Genomic DNA, 11,778 nt, shown 5'->3' with positions numbered 1-11,778 from the left:
CTCCCCAGAAGACCCTTCTCGTTTTATTTACGGCTTTCCACATTTTCATTCTGGGAAGGATGTGACAGTGCTGCCACTCCTGGGAAAATGAAATGAGCAATAAAATCAAATGTGCTGCAAACCCCCCAGAGGTGTGTCCAGATCTCTTGTGCATGGGGAGCTCATAGGTTATCCGAATGTGTTGGCATACCTGTTGTTTGGAAGAATGGAGGGAGCCGTTCAGCATGCTCACGTTCTTCGTGGTAGTGCAAGGGTGGTGCCAGGGATGGAGGAGGCCTGTGCAGTTTCAGTAGAATGGGATATCAGATGTCTACAGTTTAGAAACCAAACTGTATTCACCTCAGCTAGTAGGGAGAACAGTCTTTTAAAACAGCTCTGACCTCTTAGCTTATTTACCCCTGTTGTGGCCGTTTAGGATAGATTTCTTCAAGTGATAAAGAGAACACAAGCAGGGATGCAGCTAGCTGTGCTACTATGTTGTCAAAAAGGAGCCAGCTGCAAGTTACAGCACTTGCTGCTGTTGCCACCCAAATATCATCAAGATTGCAGTGCGTGAGACATGGCATGTGCCTTGGGTCTGAGCTGCAAGGTTTCTGGGGAATGTGGGGAGCTGCTCATGCTTCAAAGGAAGGGATTTGGATGAGCTTGCTAATTGTCTTCCATCAGCAGCAAAGCACTGTCTGCGTGTAACATGGCTAAATTCAAACAAACAGATGAAAAACACTTCATGAGTTTGTTAAAAGGAGGGACGACAGTGTCAGAGGTTCAAACAAATGCCTTTAAGTTATGTTACACCTAGCAGCCCAGTTTTCCTTTAGGCCTGCAGCAATGTGAGAGACTGATGATGCTCCCTGCTTCATCCCCCCCATGTCCCAGCAGGATCAAAAGCTACAGTGTTGAAAATGCAGAGCGAGCCTTGAGCATTCAGGAACCACCTTGAGTATTCAGGAACCCCTGTGTTTACCCTTGGACAGGGAGTTGTTTCTTTTGGGGGGCAGCCCTCTCTAGATTTCTGAGCATCCAGTCTGAGTCCTGAGTGTTTTCCACACTGTAGGTAACTTGAGGGTCTTGCGGTCTTTCCTCTGGGTATATCGGAGGGCCAGCACAAAGGGGGAGCGTGGCAGCACTGCTGAGAGAGTGTTGTCTGCTCATTTAATTAGCTAGTAGAGATGCAAAGTCTGCTCTGAAACTGCCTTCTGTTCCTTTCCCTGTCACCCATCCAAATATCTCACCACACTGTTTCAAATGTGACATCTTTGCAGCAGGGACTGAGATACCTGACCATCAGCTTTCATTCCCATGGTGGTTTCTGGGAGTTACTGCACTAGGGGGAATTTTTTTTTTTTTTAAAATGCACTATCCTTCAGCCCCATTTGCTTCCAAGCAAGTCCCAACCGTACATTTGTCACATGTGTTGGCCTCTCTAGGGTGCATGAACAGCTGGGTGGTAGGGTTTGGGCAACAGCTGTGCCCCCAGGTCAGCTCCTGTTTAGGGGTGGAAAATCCTGAGCCTCTACAGTGTGAGCAGTAGCTCAGGTAGGTGTGGTGTTACCTGGGAGGGGTGAGCAGACCCATAAGCTTCCATACATGATCTCACCATCAGAGAGAGACAAAGACTTGTGCTGCATTTGTCGTGTGGTCCACTCTCACCACCTAATGAAAGCCTAAATTCCCATTGTCCCCACAAATTCCCCAAAGCTGATTCACCACTTGAATTAAACCATAATTATATATTATCAGCAGTCACTTTATAGTAAGGTTGAAGGATTAAATGCAGTTAGCAGTGATGAATTCCAGATGCGCAGGACAGAAGTCTGAAGAGAAGGCCAGCTTCTGAGTAACTACAAGATAGAGTGTAATGTATTCTAAATATTTGATTCAATTAAGCTTCCTTCTGCTCTTTGTTTCAGCCTACAGATGGCTCATCAATCTATAGTTTAGGGACACATTGCTATTCTTTCTAATAGTAATTACGTGATCAGGATGGAGACAGGTTTGATTAAATGCTTACACTATGCTCTGCATATTTAAAATGGAGCAGAGTCCAAAGCAGAGGCAAAATGCTTGCCTGCTGCACGCAGCTTCAGCCTCAGGCACTCGATAGGCCTTCCTCCAGCATAGGTGATGGGGACTTTGCCAGTTCCCACCATTCAAGGAACAGGAGTTTTTGAATTCATGAACTATGATTGTTTTTACCTGTTTTTGAATGTTGCTAAACTTACTTGGCACTTTCTTGCAAAAATACTCACAGTGCTCGCCCATTTTTGGTTTGCCTTTACTGAGAGGATTCTTGCAACTCAGAAATTAGTAGCAAAATAGTTACCGAGTCTGTGATCAATATTCCAGTGACTTTTGCATGTTTGGGAAAGGCCATCATGGTAACTTTTAGGCCAGGGTATGTATTCTTAACAGCTTGTAGCTTGCTCATGATTATCAGCCTACAGCCTCTGAAAGCAGGAATATTTGAGAGGATGTCCCAGCTGTTAAAGTGACCCATTTTGTGTTTGTAACCCCTACAATTTTTTGTTATCTGCTTAAAAAGTAAAATTATAATGTAGAACACAGCCAGAAGCTTTGCCTGGAAATGTAATAATGATCTTGTATATTTCTTTAGCCACTCCATCTGAAAGCTATTATAGTCATTAAGAATTTGGTAAGGTGTTATTTCTTTTATGCAGATAAGAAAACTGAGGCACACAGAGGTTTGAAGCTCTGAGGGTAAAACTGTACCCAAAAAAGAAATTGGGCAAGCTTTATGCCCTATTTAAAAAACTCATTTAAGGGCCATATACACCTTGTCCTGGCCTTCTCCCAGGCATGGATTTTACTTTACAGCAGCCAGTTCTCAATTCAGCAAAGTACTTAAGTACATCCTGACATGCTCTGCTAAATCAGGGTTTTAAGTGGAAGTGACAGAAATAGAACTGAGATCTCACTCATAGTCATACTCTGAAACCATCGGGCAACACTTCCTTTCTTCATTACTCTCCCACTGCAATATACTACCACGAGTGTCTGAGACAGGTAAGACCTGTGCCCTGAATGTCTGCACCTTATCAGAACCCAAGCCACCCAGCTGAAATTTCAAAAACATGAGCCAAGTAGCCAGTTCTAACAATTTTGAGACTTGAAATCTTTGTCCCCCAGTGCCTTGAGTCATTCAAGTGCATTATTTAAGCAAATGGAAGAAGGATTCTCTTAGCTGTAATACAGCATCCCTACAGGAAGCCAACAAATCTAAAGTGACCTTTGTCCTCAATATACATATGATAGCCTTCCAGTTTATCAGTCCGCCAAAACAGTAGCCAGTGGAGCTTTTGTCTGTAAAATGCTAGTTTCTGTTTCTTGGTTAGTAAGGTTTTCTCTGTAATAGGAATTTCAGGCTGAAATAAGAAGCCCTAAAGATTAGTTATTACTATTTGTAATTCACTGTGGAAAGAAGTCATTAGTTGGATTCTTATTCTCTAGCTCGAACAGAATGTGCCTCCGGCTCCCTTAAGTCTCCTTCATTGGTCCCAGGTAAGGCAAGCTTTTCCAACTACTGTTTCTTGATCAAAAATTTTATAGAATGCATCAGGATGAAACAACAGTAATGGACGAAAACAGCAAATGAAGTTAACTAGGAGTTACAAATACGGTAGGAAAAATACTTCACTAGGGTGTGGAAAAAGCATCATTTTGTTACATGCTACCTGGGGAAGGGAATTTCTGCTTGCAGTAATTATCTGAATAGCTAGTTAACAGCTGTACTGCATCCTCAAACAATCATCATTTTCCTTCTGTAGACTTGCCACCAATGCTCTGTGCTTGCAGCTTTCTAGGAAACAAGCACCTAACAAGTTGCTGCTTTGTGAGCAGATGGGAGGGAGAGAGGAAGGAGAAAGAATTGTTTTGGTTTTCTTCTTGCCCATTTGCCCTTCCTCATTCTGACTTCAAAAAAGTCAGAACTTGCACTGTTACCTAGGTTAAAGAAATCCAGTCCTCACACACAAAGGTTTTAGGCAGTGCTCTGTATTGGAAATCCTGTTTGTCTTTTGACATGCTTTTAAAGACAACTCTTTTTTTTTTCTCCAGATGGTGTATATTGAGGCAAGGATTACCAGCCACTTTCAATATAATTAGTTTGCGAAGGCTAGCAATCTCCTTGATGTCATGTACATTTCATTAAAACCCCATTTTTCTATTATGGCTTTTAACATTTGTAAACTCCACTTCTTTTCCTTTTGATGGTAGGACTGATTATTCTGCTACTCAGAAGCCTCTTTCAGAACAGAAAATTACTTTGTTGTATTGACTCACTTGGAACTCAGTCATTCTACAGAGGGAGATTTTTTCCAAACACTGTCTTACAAGGACAACTTCAGGTAAGTTTACTTGCTTTATTATAATTAAAATAAGAAGTCATAGTAGATCTCGAAATAAGCCTCTCTTCCCAACTTAGCTGCCCTTAGGATCCTGCTGCTCCTAAAGTCTACTTTCCCAGGCTACACTACCCAGTGGAGATATAGGTTAAATAACCATTTTTGATACTGTTCCGCCTGCATTTTTCCTGATGATTTGATGCTGCTTGTTGTTTCCTGTCTGCTGGGCTTCCTCCAGTTACAACTTGAACGCTAATGTGACTCCATCCCCCATTGGGAGCATGCTGATATTGACTCGTGCATCTCTGAGAAGCTTCTCATTGAGGTGGTGGATGCTCTGGGTTGCCAAGTCATCCTTTCTTGGTTTTAGCACCCTTCCACTCCAAAGGACCTATTGAAAAAAGAAATGTCATGCACCTCATTTGTTCCAATATGTTCCTTGGACCACAAAGGAAGCTTTGGAAAAGGTCCTGCATATTTTCTAGAAATTGATATTATTTATTGTATTTCAGATTTCTAGTGGTCTCTGACATGGAGCTCTCATAAGCAAGTGGGATTGGGAGTCCATAGAATTGGCTAATTGTACTTCTACTGCAAATCAGAAGCCAAAATAAAAAAAGATGTGATTAAACATAGTTATTTTTAAAAGCTCCTATTCAGCTGCCACCATGACCCTGAAGGTACCTGAAGTTTAACATCATTCTTTGTTTCTAGTAAGTTATTAATTGATAACTTAGTAGTAGTTACTGATTACAAGTGCTACCTTTGATCTTGTGTAAGTACTGTACATAGTAGAAAACGCACTACAAGACAAATCAGAACAATACAGAGCATTCTCTGTAATGAATTACAAAAAATTTGGTAAGTTTCGGTTATCACAGGCTGTTTACGTACTAACATAAATTTAACACATTACTTCTTACTTCTATAGGGTTTTATTCCTTGCTTATACTAGTGTTCCATATAGCTTACTTTAGGAATTTATGTTGAATTTTAAAAGCCTCCTTTATATAAACGTGGAACAAACATGTTGCAATTGGCAACTGAGTTGCTGGTCAGAAATCACATTACTAGAATCTCACTGTGACTTTTTTTTGTCCTTTCCCAGAGGCAAAAGCAGTAACTCCCTATGCTACTACCACCACAACTGCAGTACTTACATTATCAATAGCTATTATTCCCCCTTTCTTTATGAGGCGCAAACATTTTTCATAGTACTCATTGCAGCTTTCTTTATCCGCATCAATGAAAGCAAAGTCAAAGGTTTCTGCTTCTCCGCTGGCCAACAGTTCATCTAGATGAGTAACAAAGTGAGTTGTTATACCTCGGTTAGTGCTGTGTAGGAGGAAGTCATCCATTTGTGTCAAAGTTCTCATTAAATAATGTTTTTGGTGCCTTGACCAGGCAGCCTATTCCTCTACAGCTAATTACTAGAAAAGCTTACCCCACAGAAACCAATCTAGACATGATGTATACCATAAACCACTCAGTTACTGAGTTCTGCCTACTTCGAAGTTCATGGAGTAGTTCTGAACCTGCAGGATAGAGCTGGGACTGCTGAAAGGTGCAGTAAAAACAAGTCAAGCAGTTTGAAACTGGACACACTCTACACCTTCAGCTGTTTTTTGAGCTGACTGAGAACTGTTTTCTTAAGTAGATTAGGATTTTTCTCACATTTATGAACAAGTCTTAAATGCTAATTTCTTGTTGATGATCAAGTACCATGATACAAGTCAGGAACAAACCCTGTCAGAGATCTTTATCACAGCAAAGGGTTGCTATAAGTAGTCCCTCTCTGGGCTAAGGCAAGTGGAATTCAGTTTTAAGTTCTCCTAAATGGAGTTCTTGACCAAGAACTCCAAACGACCAGTTGTGGAGGGGCTGACTGCTGCCTTCCTAAGGTTCTTGGCCACCCTTCTCACCTGCCCTTATCCTCTGCCAACAGAGGATCTTTTTGTCTGAAGCATTGCCTAGACAAATCTGTCCATCAGAATTCAAGTACAGTGCCTCCTAGCAGGCTGCTAACATTTGCCTCTTTAGAAAGGATGGATGAATTTGGAAGTAATACAAGGTTATGGATGGATCTGTGGATCCATCAAACACCTTTGCTGGAAACCTTTTTCCGCCTTCTCCATTCCTAGCAAAGTTCTTGCATTTTCACAATATTTATTAATATTCCCTCTGCCCCACATCTTCTCTTTTCTTGAATGAGAAAAGTCATTGCCTTTCTAATGGCCTTGCATGCTTTTGGCACATCCTAAATTTGAACTCCTCTGGACACAATTAAACTGTTATACCCTAAGTTTTATATTGGCTTCTGTATTTTTTCTGCACCTCAGCCCTTTCAGAAAACTCTTCCTGTCTATAACAAAGAAATACTTGCTCAGAATGGACAATGGATAGAGAAATTGGGCTTTGTCTAATTAATCTCTTTTAATCAGCTTTCCCAGAAGCAGCTGACAATAGTATTTCATAGATTAAACAAGGCAATGGACAGGACAGGTGAGTGACCAGTACAGCCCACTACACAGGACAAGCGTTTTTTTCCTCTCTGCTAGCATGTAGGAAAACTGAGCTTCTGAAGTTGTGAAGTTTTCTCTTTCTTTTTTTTTTAATATAAGAGAAGCTGTCCCACTGTTAGCAAAGGGATCACATCCACAAGCATATTTGGTCTTAGATTTCATCAGTATTATATCCATCTCCTCTTTCTAGGGGAGGGATTAAAAAAAAAAAAAAAAAAAGGGTATTTTAGGTTACTTACCAAGTGTTTGAATTGCTGGCTTAATCCGCAGGTCAATTTTATGCTCTACTCCTGCCTAGAATGAAAAGAACAAAGAGTTGATCAAAGTGGTCAAGAAATAACATGTTAGTAGGTTGCACTCAGGCAGTTCAGATATTTTCCCTATTATTTCTAGGTTCCAGACAGCACTTATTTGTCTTTCCAAATCAAACCATCTCAGCCTTCTTTAATGACAGGAATGCTTCTGTGTGAATATGCAAGTAAGTCTAAGATACCAAAATCCCTTGACATGCAAATGCAGCTGTCCCAAACGTGTAACAGAAGAGATGCTGCTTACCTCTTTCCACAGTGGCTTTCCAATTTTGACATAGTCCTCATTTATATCACAAGCAATAACTCTGCCATTATCTGGTAGGACAAGTGCCATATTCAAGGTATTATAACCTGTGAAAACACCTAGGAAAATCATAAAAGTCATCAACACTTACCATATTGTGAGGAAAAAAAAAAAAAAGATAAATAGTGAACTACAGGGCTTCCTTCAGGAATAAAACCCCCAAAGGAGTCAAGGATGGCAATTTGTTAATGGACACAAAGGGTTTTCCCCTCCATTTTACCATTTTAATGTAATGGTGGTTTGGGAGGAATTTTTACTTTTCTTTTTCTTTTTTTTTTTTTTAAATCAGTCTTTTAGCAAAGCTTAATGTTGTTTTTTCCCACAAGTCTCCTGGACACACAGGGCAGCGTCTGGTCCTGCACCTCTGAGGAACACCCTGATTTAAAAGTGGAGCTAAATCCGGAGCCAAAGGGACTGGACCAGCAGCAAAATACCAGGGCATCATAACAGCCAGGCCAAGAATGAAGACGGTGGGAACCCACACCTGAATGTTCAGCATCAGTCTAGCTTTGGGCCATCCTGCTAATGTAGGTGCATCAAGGAAAGTGGATTGGATGCAGGGCCTGTGCAGCAAGACATTTCTTTCTGGCAAGAAGCCGATACAGGAAGGAAAGAATACACCTTGTCCTGCAACCACTGGAGACTCAAGTGATCTGTTGATCTTATTTTTTCAGGTTGCCTCAGAGTTGATGAGACATCCATGCTGATGCCAGAATTACTGAATGGACAGATAGACAAAGTTGCAAGCAAGTGCAAATTAGACACTACTTTTCACACTGTAGTTTGCCCACCTGTTTGCCGAGACAGGTATGTAGTGCTGTACTATGTTCAGATATCTTATGTAAACATGGCTGTATTTGGAGAAGCATAGCCAGGAGCTTTATTCTACTCCAGAGAGGACAAAGTGACACTCTTACCTATTTCAAGAACTTTCTTGGCTTTAATGAGTTTGACCAAATTTGCCATAAGCTGAGCCTGGTCACAGGACACCATCATTTTACTCCAGGGATGATCAGCAGTGAGCTAGAAAGGGGAAAAAAATAACACATCACAACAAACAAAACCCAAAGCTTCCAAAACAATACCCTAAGGCAAAAACTCAGAGAAACTCTAGGAAAAACAGATGCTCCTACCTTTCTCATTTTAGATGGCTTCGTGCTCCATCTATGAGCCAGAAATCAGTTTGAATTTAACAGTAACTAAGGAGGGCAGGGTGTATGTCATAAGCAGTGGTTAATCATTCAAAGCGGTAATATGCCCCAAAGTTACCATGGCTGTGGCAACCTTGGCAATAGCCATAGCTGATGAAGAACCACAGAGGAACCTTGACTGTGGAAGCCTTTTATTTCTGTGAATTTACATAAACAGATGCACTTTTTTTTTTTTTTTTTTTAAATTATAACCCTTGTACTCATGCTCTTATTCCTCTAAGACATGTAGGATGGCTTTATGAACTGCTAGGTTAAAGTCTGTTGCCAAAGGTCAGACCACGTGGTTCTGGCTACACAGCGCAGGAGGACATCACCTCTCTGAGCTCTGAGTTTCCTTATATGCCAACTAAAATGAACAGAAGTAATCTGTTCAAGTCAAAATCAAGCGCAGCCCAAACACATGGACTTAGGACCCATGGATAAAAAGTATGCTGATACTATTAAATACTCATTTAGGTAGCCCTGAACATGGAAAAGTCTGGGTATTACCAGTTCAAAACAAATTTTAATGTGTATGCAAATAAGATGGAGGAAGGAATATCACAAAGAGTCGAGCAGTTCAGGACGAGGTGTGGGCAATACCAAAAGGTCCTCGTGGAACAGTAACAGCAGTGAACAGAAAACCTGTGTTGGGGGATAGAATACTGACCAGTCGCAGCTTCTTTAGAATTGGATGTTCCCGCAAAGAGTGATCCAGTATGTATTGCCAGAGGGGACCACTTTTCCCAATAATACTCTTGGATGATTTCGGTGTCCCAAAAACTAAAGAAGGGTATCTTTTACCTGGGGAAAAAAAAAAAAAAAAAGCAATAATAAGAACTTTTATCTTTTTGAGTTATGGTCTGCTTAAATAAAGCAAGCACTTAAGTATGACTAAAGGTTAAAGAGTTCTTTGCTCTGAAAAATCTAGTGAAAAAGGTAAATGCAATGTAGCTGGACAGCTCAGTGGGCTATAACTTTTTTTCCTCCTTCTTTTTAACCTCTAAGATGTCCAGCCCAAGTCTGTGAAGGCCGAAAGGGAAAGGCTTGGGTACTGTGTTTTTCAGTGACCACGGTGAAAGTTACAAGCTGTCAGTAACCACATCAAAACTCAAAGGGCAAGTGTAAGGACAGAAGCGTGAATGAGGCACGCTATTTTCTTAGTCTGGGGACCTTGTTTTGCAGATGGATAGAGGCTGCTGGTCTTTAGGACCATCAGCTGACGCGTCTTCTCAAGCCCTGTGTTCTCCACATGACAGTGTCGGGCCCTCTAGCCAGGGGAAATCTGACGTTGCTCAATGACTTGTTTAGCACGAAACCAGTGTGCAAACAAAGTAGGTGCTGAAAGCTGAAGGACGGTTGCTTGTCTACTTAAATACAGAACTGCTCTCGGCTTTGATGCCCAACGCTTTTTACTAAACGGGGCAAATATTTAGTATTGTAAATAAGTAACAACAAAAAATTCAGTTCCTCATCTCCTGATAGTTGTTTGCTATTAAAGAACACTTTTATTTCGAGGTTTTTGTTTTATTATCTGTTAATGGCTCTATTTTACAGACGATCGCACCGAGGTGTAGATTGTTTCAGCACCCTGCCTGACGTCAAAGGGTAAGTAAGCAAGGGGCTGCGTTACAGGGCCGACACCAGCCTCCTTCCCCAGCCTGATCGCGGGCTCGCACCTCCTCTGACCCCGGGGAATGGAAACGAAACCGCTAGCAGAAGAGAAAGCCGTGACCAGGACGCCACCACGGCGTTTTCTGGCTGGCCAAGCGCACGCAGGCAGGGGCCGGGCTGGGAGCGTGCCCTCGCCTTTGCTGGGACCTTGGCCCCGACCCCGCCGGCTCCCTGACCCCACGCTGCAGTAGCTGGATTACAGAGAGCGGCTTGGCCTCTAATAGCATCACTGTATTTACCGCCGCGGCTCAGCGAAATCCCGGCCCGGCCCAGCCCCGCTCAGGGGAGCACCGAGGGGGGATGCTCCCCCGACGACCGCCCGCAACCGGGGGGGAGGGGGGGGGGCCTGCCCGGGTTGCCGCGGTCCCCGTCCCGGCCCCCGTCCCGGCCCCGGTGGGGGCAAGGGGAGGGCGCAGCGTGTGCGTTTTGGGGCGGGCGCCGCTTACCTGCGAGCATCCCGGTGGCAAAGGCGACCCCCAGCATCGCCGTCCCGACGGCCACTTCTTTGGGCACGCTGAAAAGGGGCATTTCGGGGCCGGGAGCGGCGCGGCGCGGCGGGTGAGAGGGGCGCGGCCCGGGCCGGTCACGCGCGGGCGCGGGGCGGGGCCGGGCGGCACGTGGCGGCGGCGCGGCGCGGTGTGCCTCGGGGCGGCCCCGGGCCGCCTCCTCCTCCCGGCGGGGCGGGGCGCCGCGCCGGTGACCGTGGCTGGCGGCCCGCCGCGTCCTCTGGGAGCCGGCTCTCTGGTTGATTTGGGTGGCTTTTACGCACACCACCCGCGCCCCGAGGTGCCCGGGGCTGGGCACCCCGAGGGAGACGCGCGCCTTCCTCTCGAGTGACATACTCTGTAGCGGCGCGTAAAGTGACAAAAGCAGCACCTGGGGTTTGTGCTGCCACCTCCTCAGAGGCCGGTTCTGGTATGCCTTCGCTGTAGTCTTCCTTTTAAAACACACCCAGGTGTTGTGTGGACTTGATAACGAGCTCCGACGGTGGAGCTCTTGAGAGAAATGTCCTCATGAGAGACTTGGGCCCCCAGTTAGCCCTGGAAATGCTCTCTCTCCTTCCCTTAGCACAGATGTTTTTTGCAGCTGAGGTGCGAGCAGATTCCTTATCAAAAAGCACGTAACATTGTGGGACTTAAGTCCTGTGACCAAAAGAACTGTGAGTTTCCAGGTGAAAGGGATCAAGGAACATCCTCCATGAGAGAGGGAATGGGGCCTGGTTTCCTCTGCTGCTGTTTCAGCCCCCTTTTGCAGCACCTTCCAGGTGAAGTGCAGCAGTGCCTTTGCCACTGTTTGACAGCCTGGTTGTTTGGGGATGTCCTTCCTGGCCTGATCTTTTGCTGAGGGAATTGATAGATAAACCAACAGTGACTGTGCCATCTTCTTGTCTTAGAAATCAGGCTAAAAAAACTTTCC

At 44.0% G+C, this 11,778-nt stretch overlaps 1 protein-coding gene across 1 annotated transcript; it reads right to left on the bottom strand.

Annotated features, from left to right (window-relative positions):
- Positions 1–4,365: 4,365 nt before the first annotated feature.
- Positions 4,366–10,970, bottom strand: COMTD1 (catechol-O-methyltransferase domain containing 1). Its single transcript, XM_052799958.1, has 7 exons — positions 10,809–10,970; positions 9,359–9,492; positions 8,416–8,521; positions 7,439–7,557; positions 7,123–7,177; positions 5,522–5,655; positions 4,366–4,752 (listed from the first exon to the last, which is right to left on the bottom strand). Exons 1-7 carry the CDS (start codon positions 10,888–10,890, stop codon positions 4,600–4,602), a joined length of 783 nt encoding a protein of 260 aa, XP_052655918.1. The 5' UTR covers positions 10,891–10,970; the 3' UTR covers positions 4,366–4,599.
- Positions 10,971–11,778: the final 808 nt, after the last annotated feature.

The sequence above is a fragment of the Harpia harpyja genome, chromosome 10 (genome assembly GCF_026419915.1).
Source record: "Harpia harpyja isolate bHarHar1 chromosome 10, bHarHar1 primary haplotype, whole genome shotgun sequence".
NCBI classification, from domain to species: domain Eukaryota; kingdom Metazoa; phylum Chordata; class Aves; order Accipitriformes; family Accipitridae; genus Harpia; species Harpia harpyja.
The sequence above is the reverse complement of the archived record's forward strand: the minus strand, read 5'-3'. Positions and strand labels throughout refer to the sequence as shown.

Bases quoted from the DNA above. Each gene is read 5' to 3' on its own strand.
- COMTD1 (XM_052799958.1), bottom strand. From the start codon at position 10,890: ATGCCCCTTTTCAGCGTGCCCAAAGAAGTGGCCGTCGGGACGGCGATG. The intron at 9,493-10,808 runs GTAAGCGGCGCC...TTTTTTCCCCAG, and splicing joins TGCCACCGGGATGCTCGCAG to GTAAAAGATACCCTTCTTTA. The intron at 8,522-9,358 runs GTCAGTATTCTA...TCCCCTTTCTAG, and splicing joins TTCTAAAGAAGCTGCGACTG to CTCACTGCTGATCATCCCTG.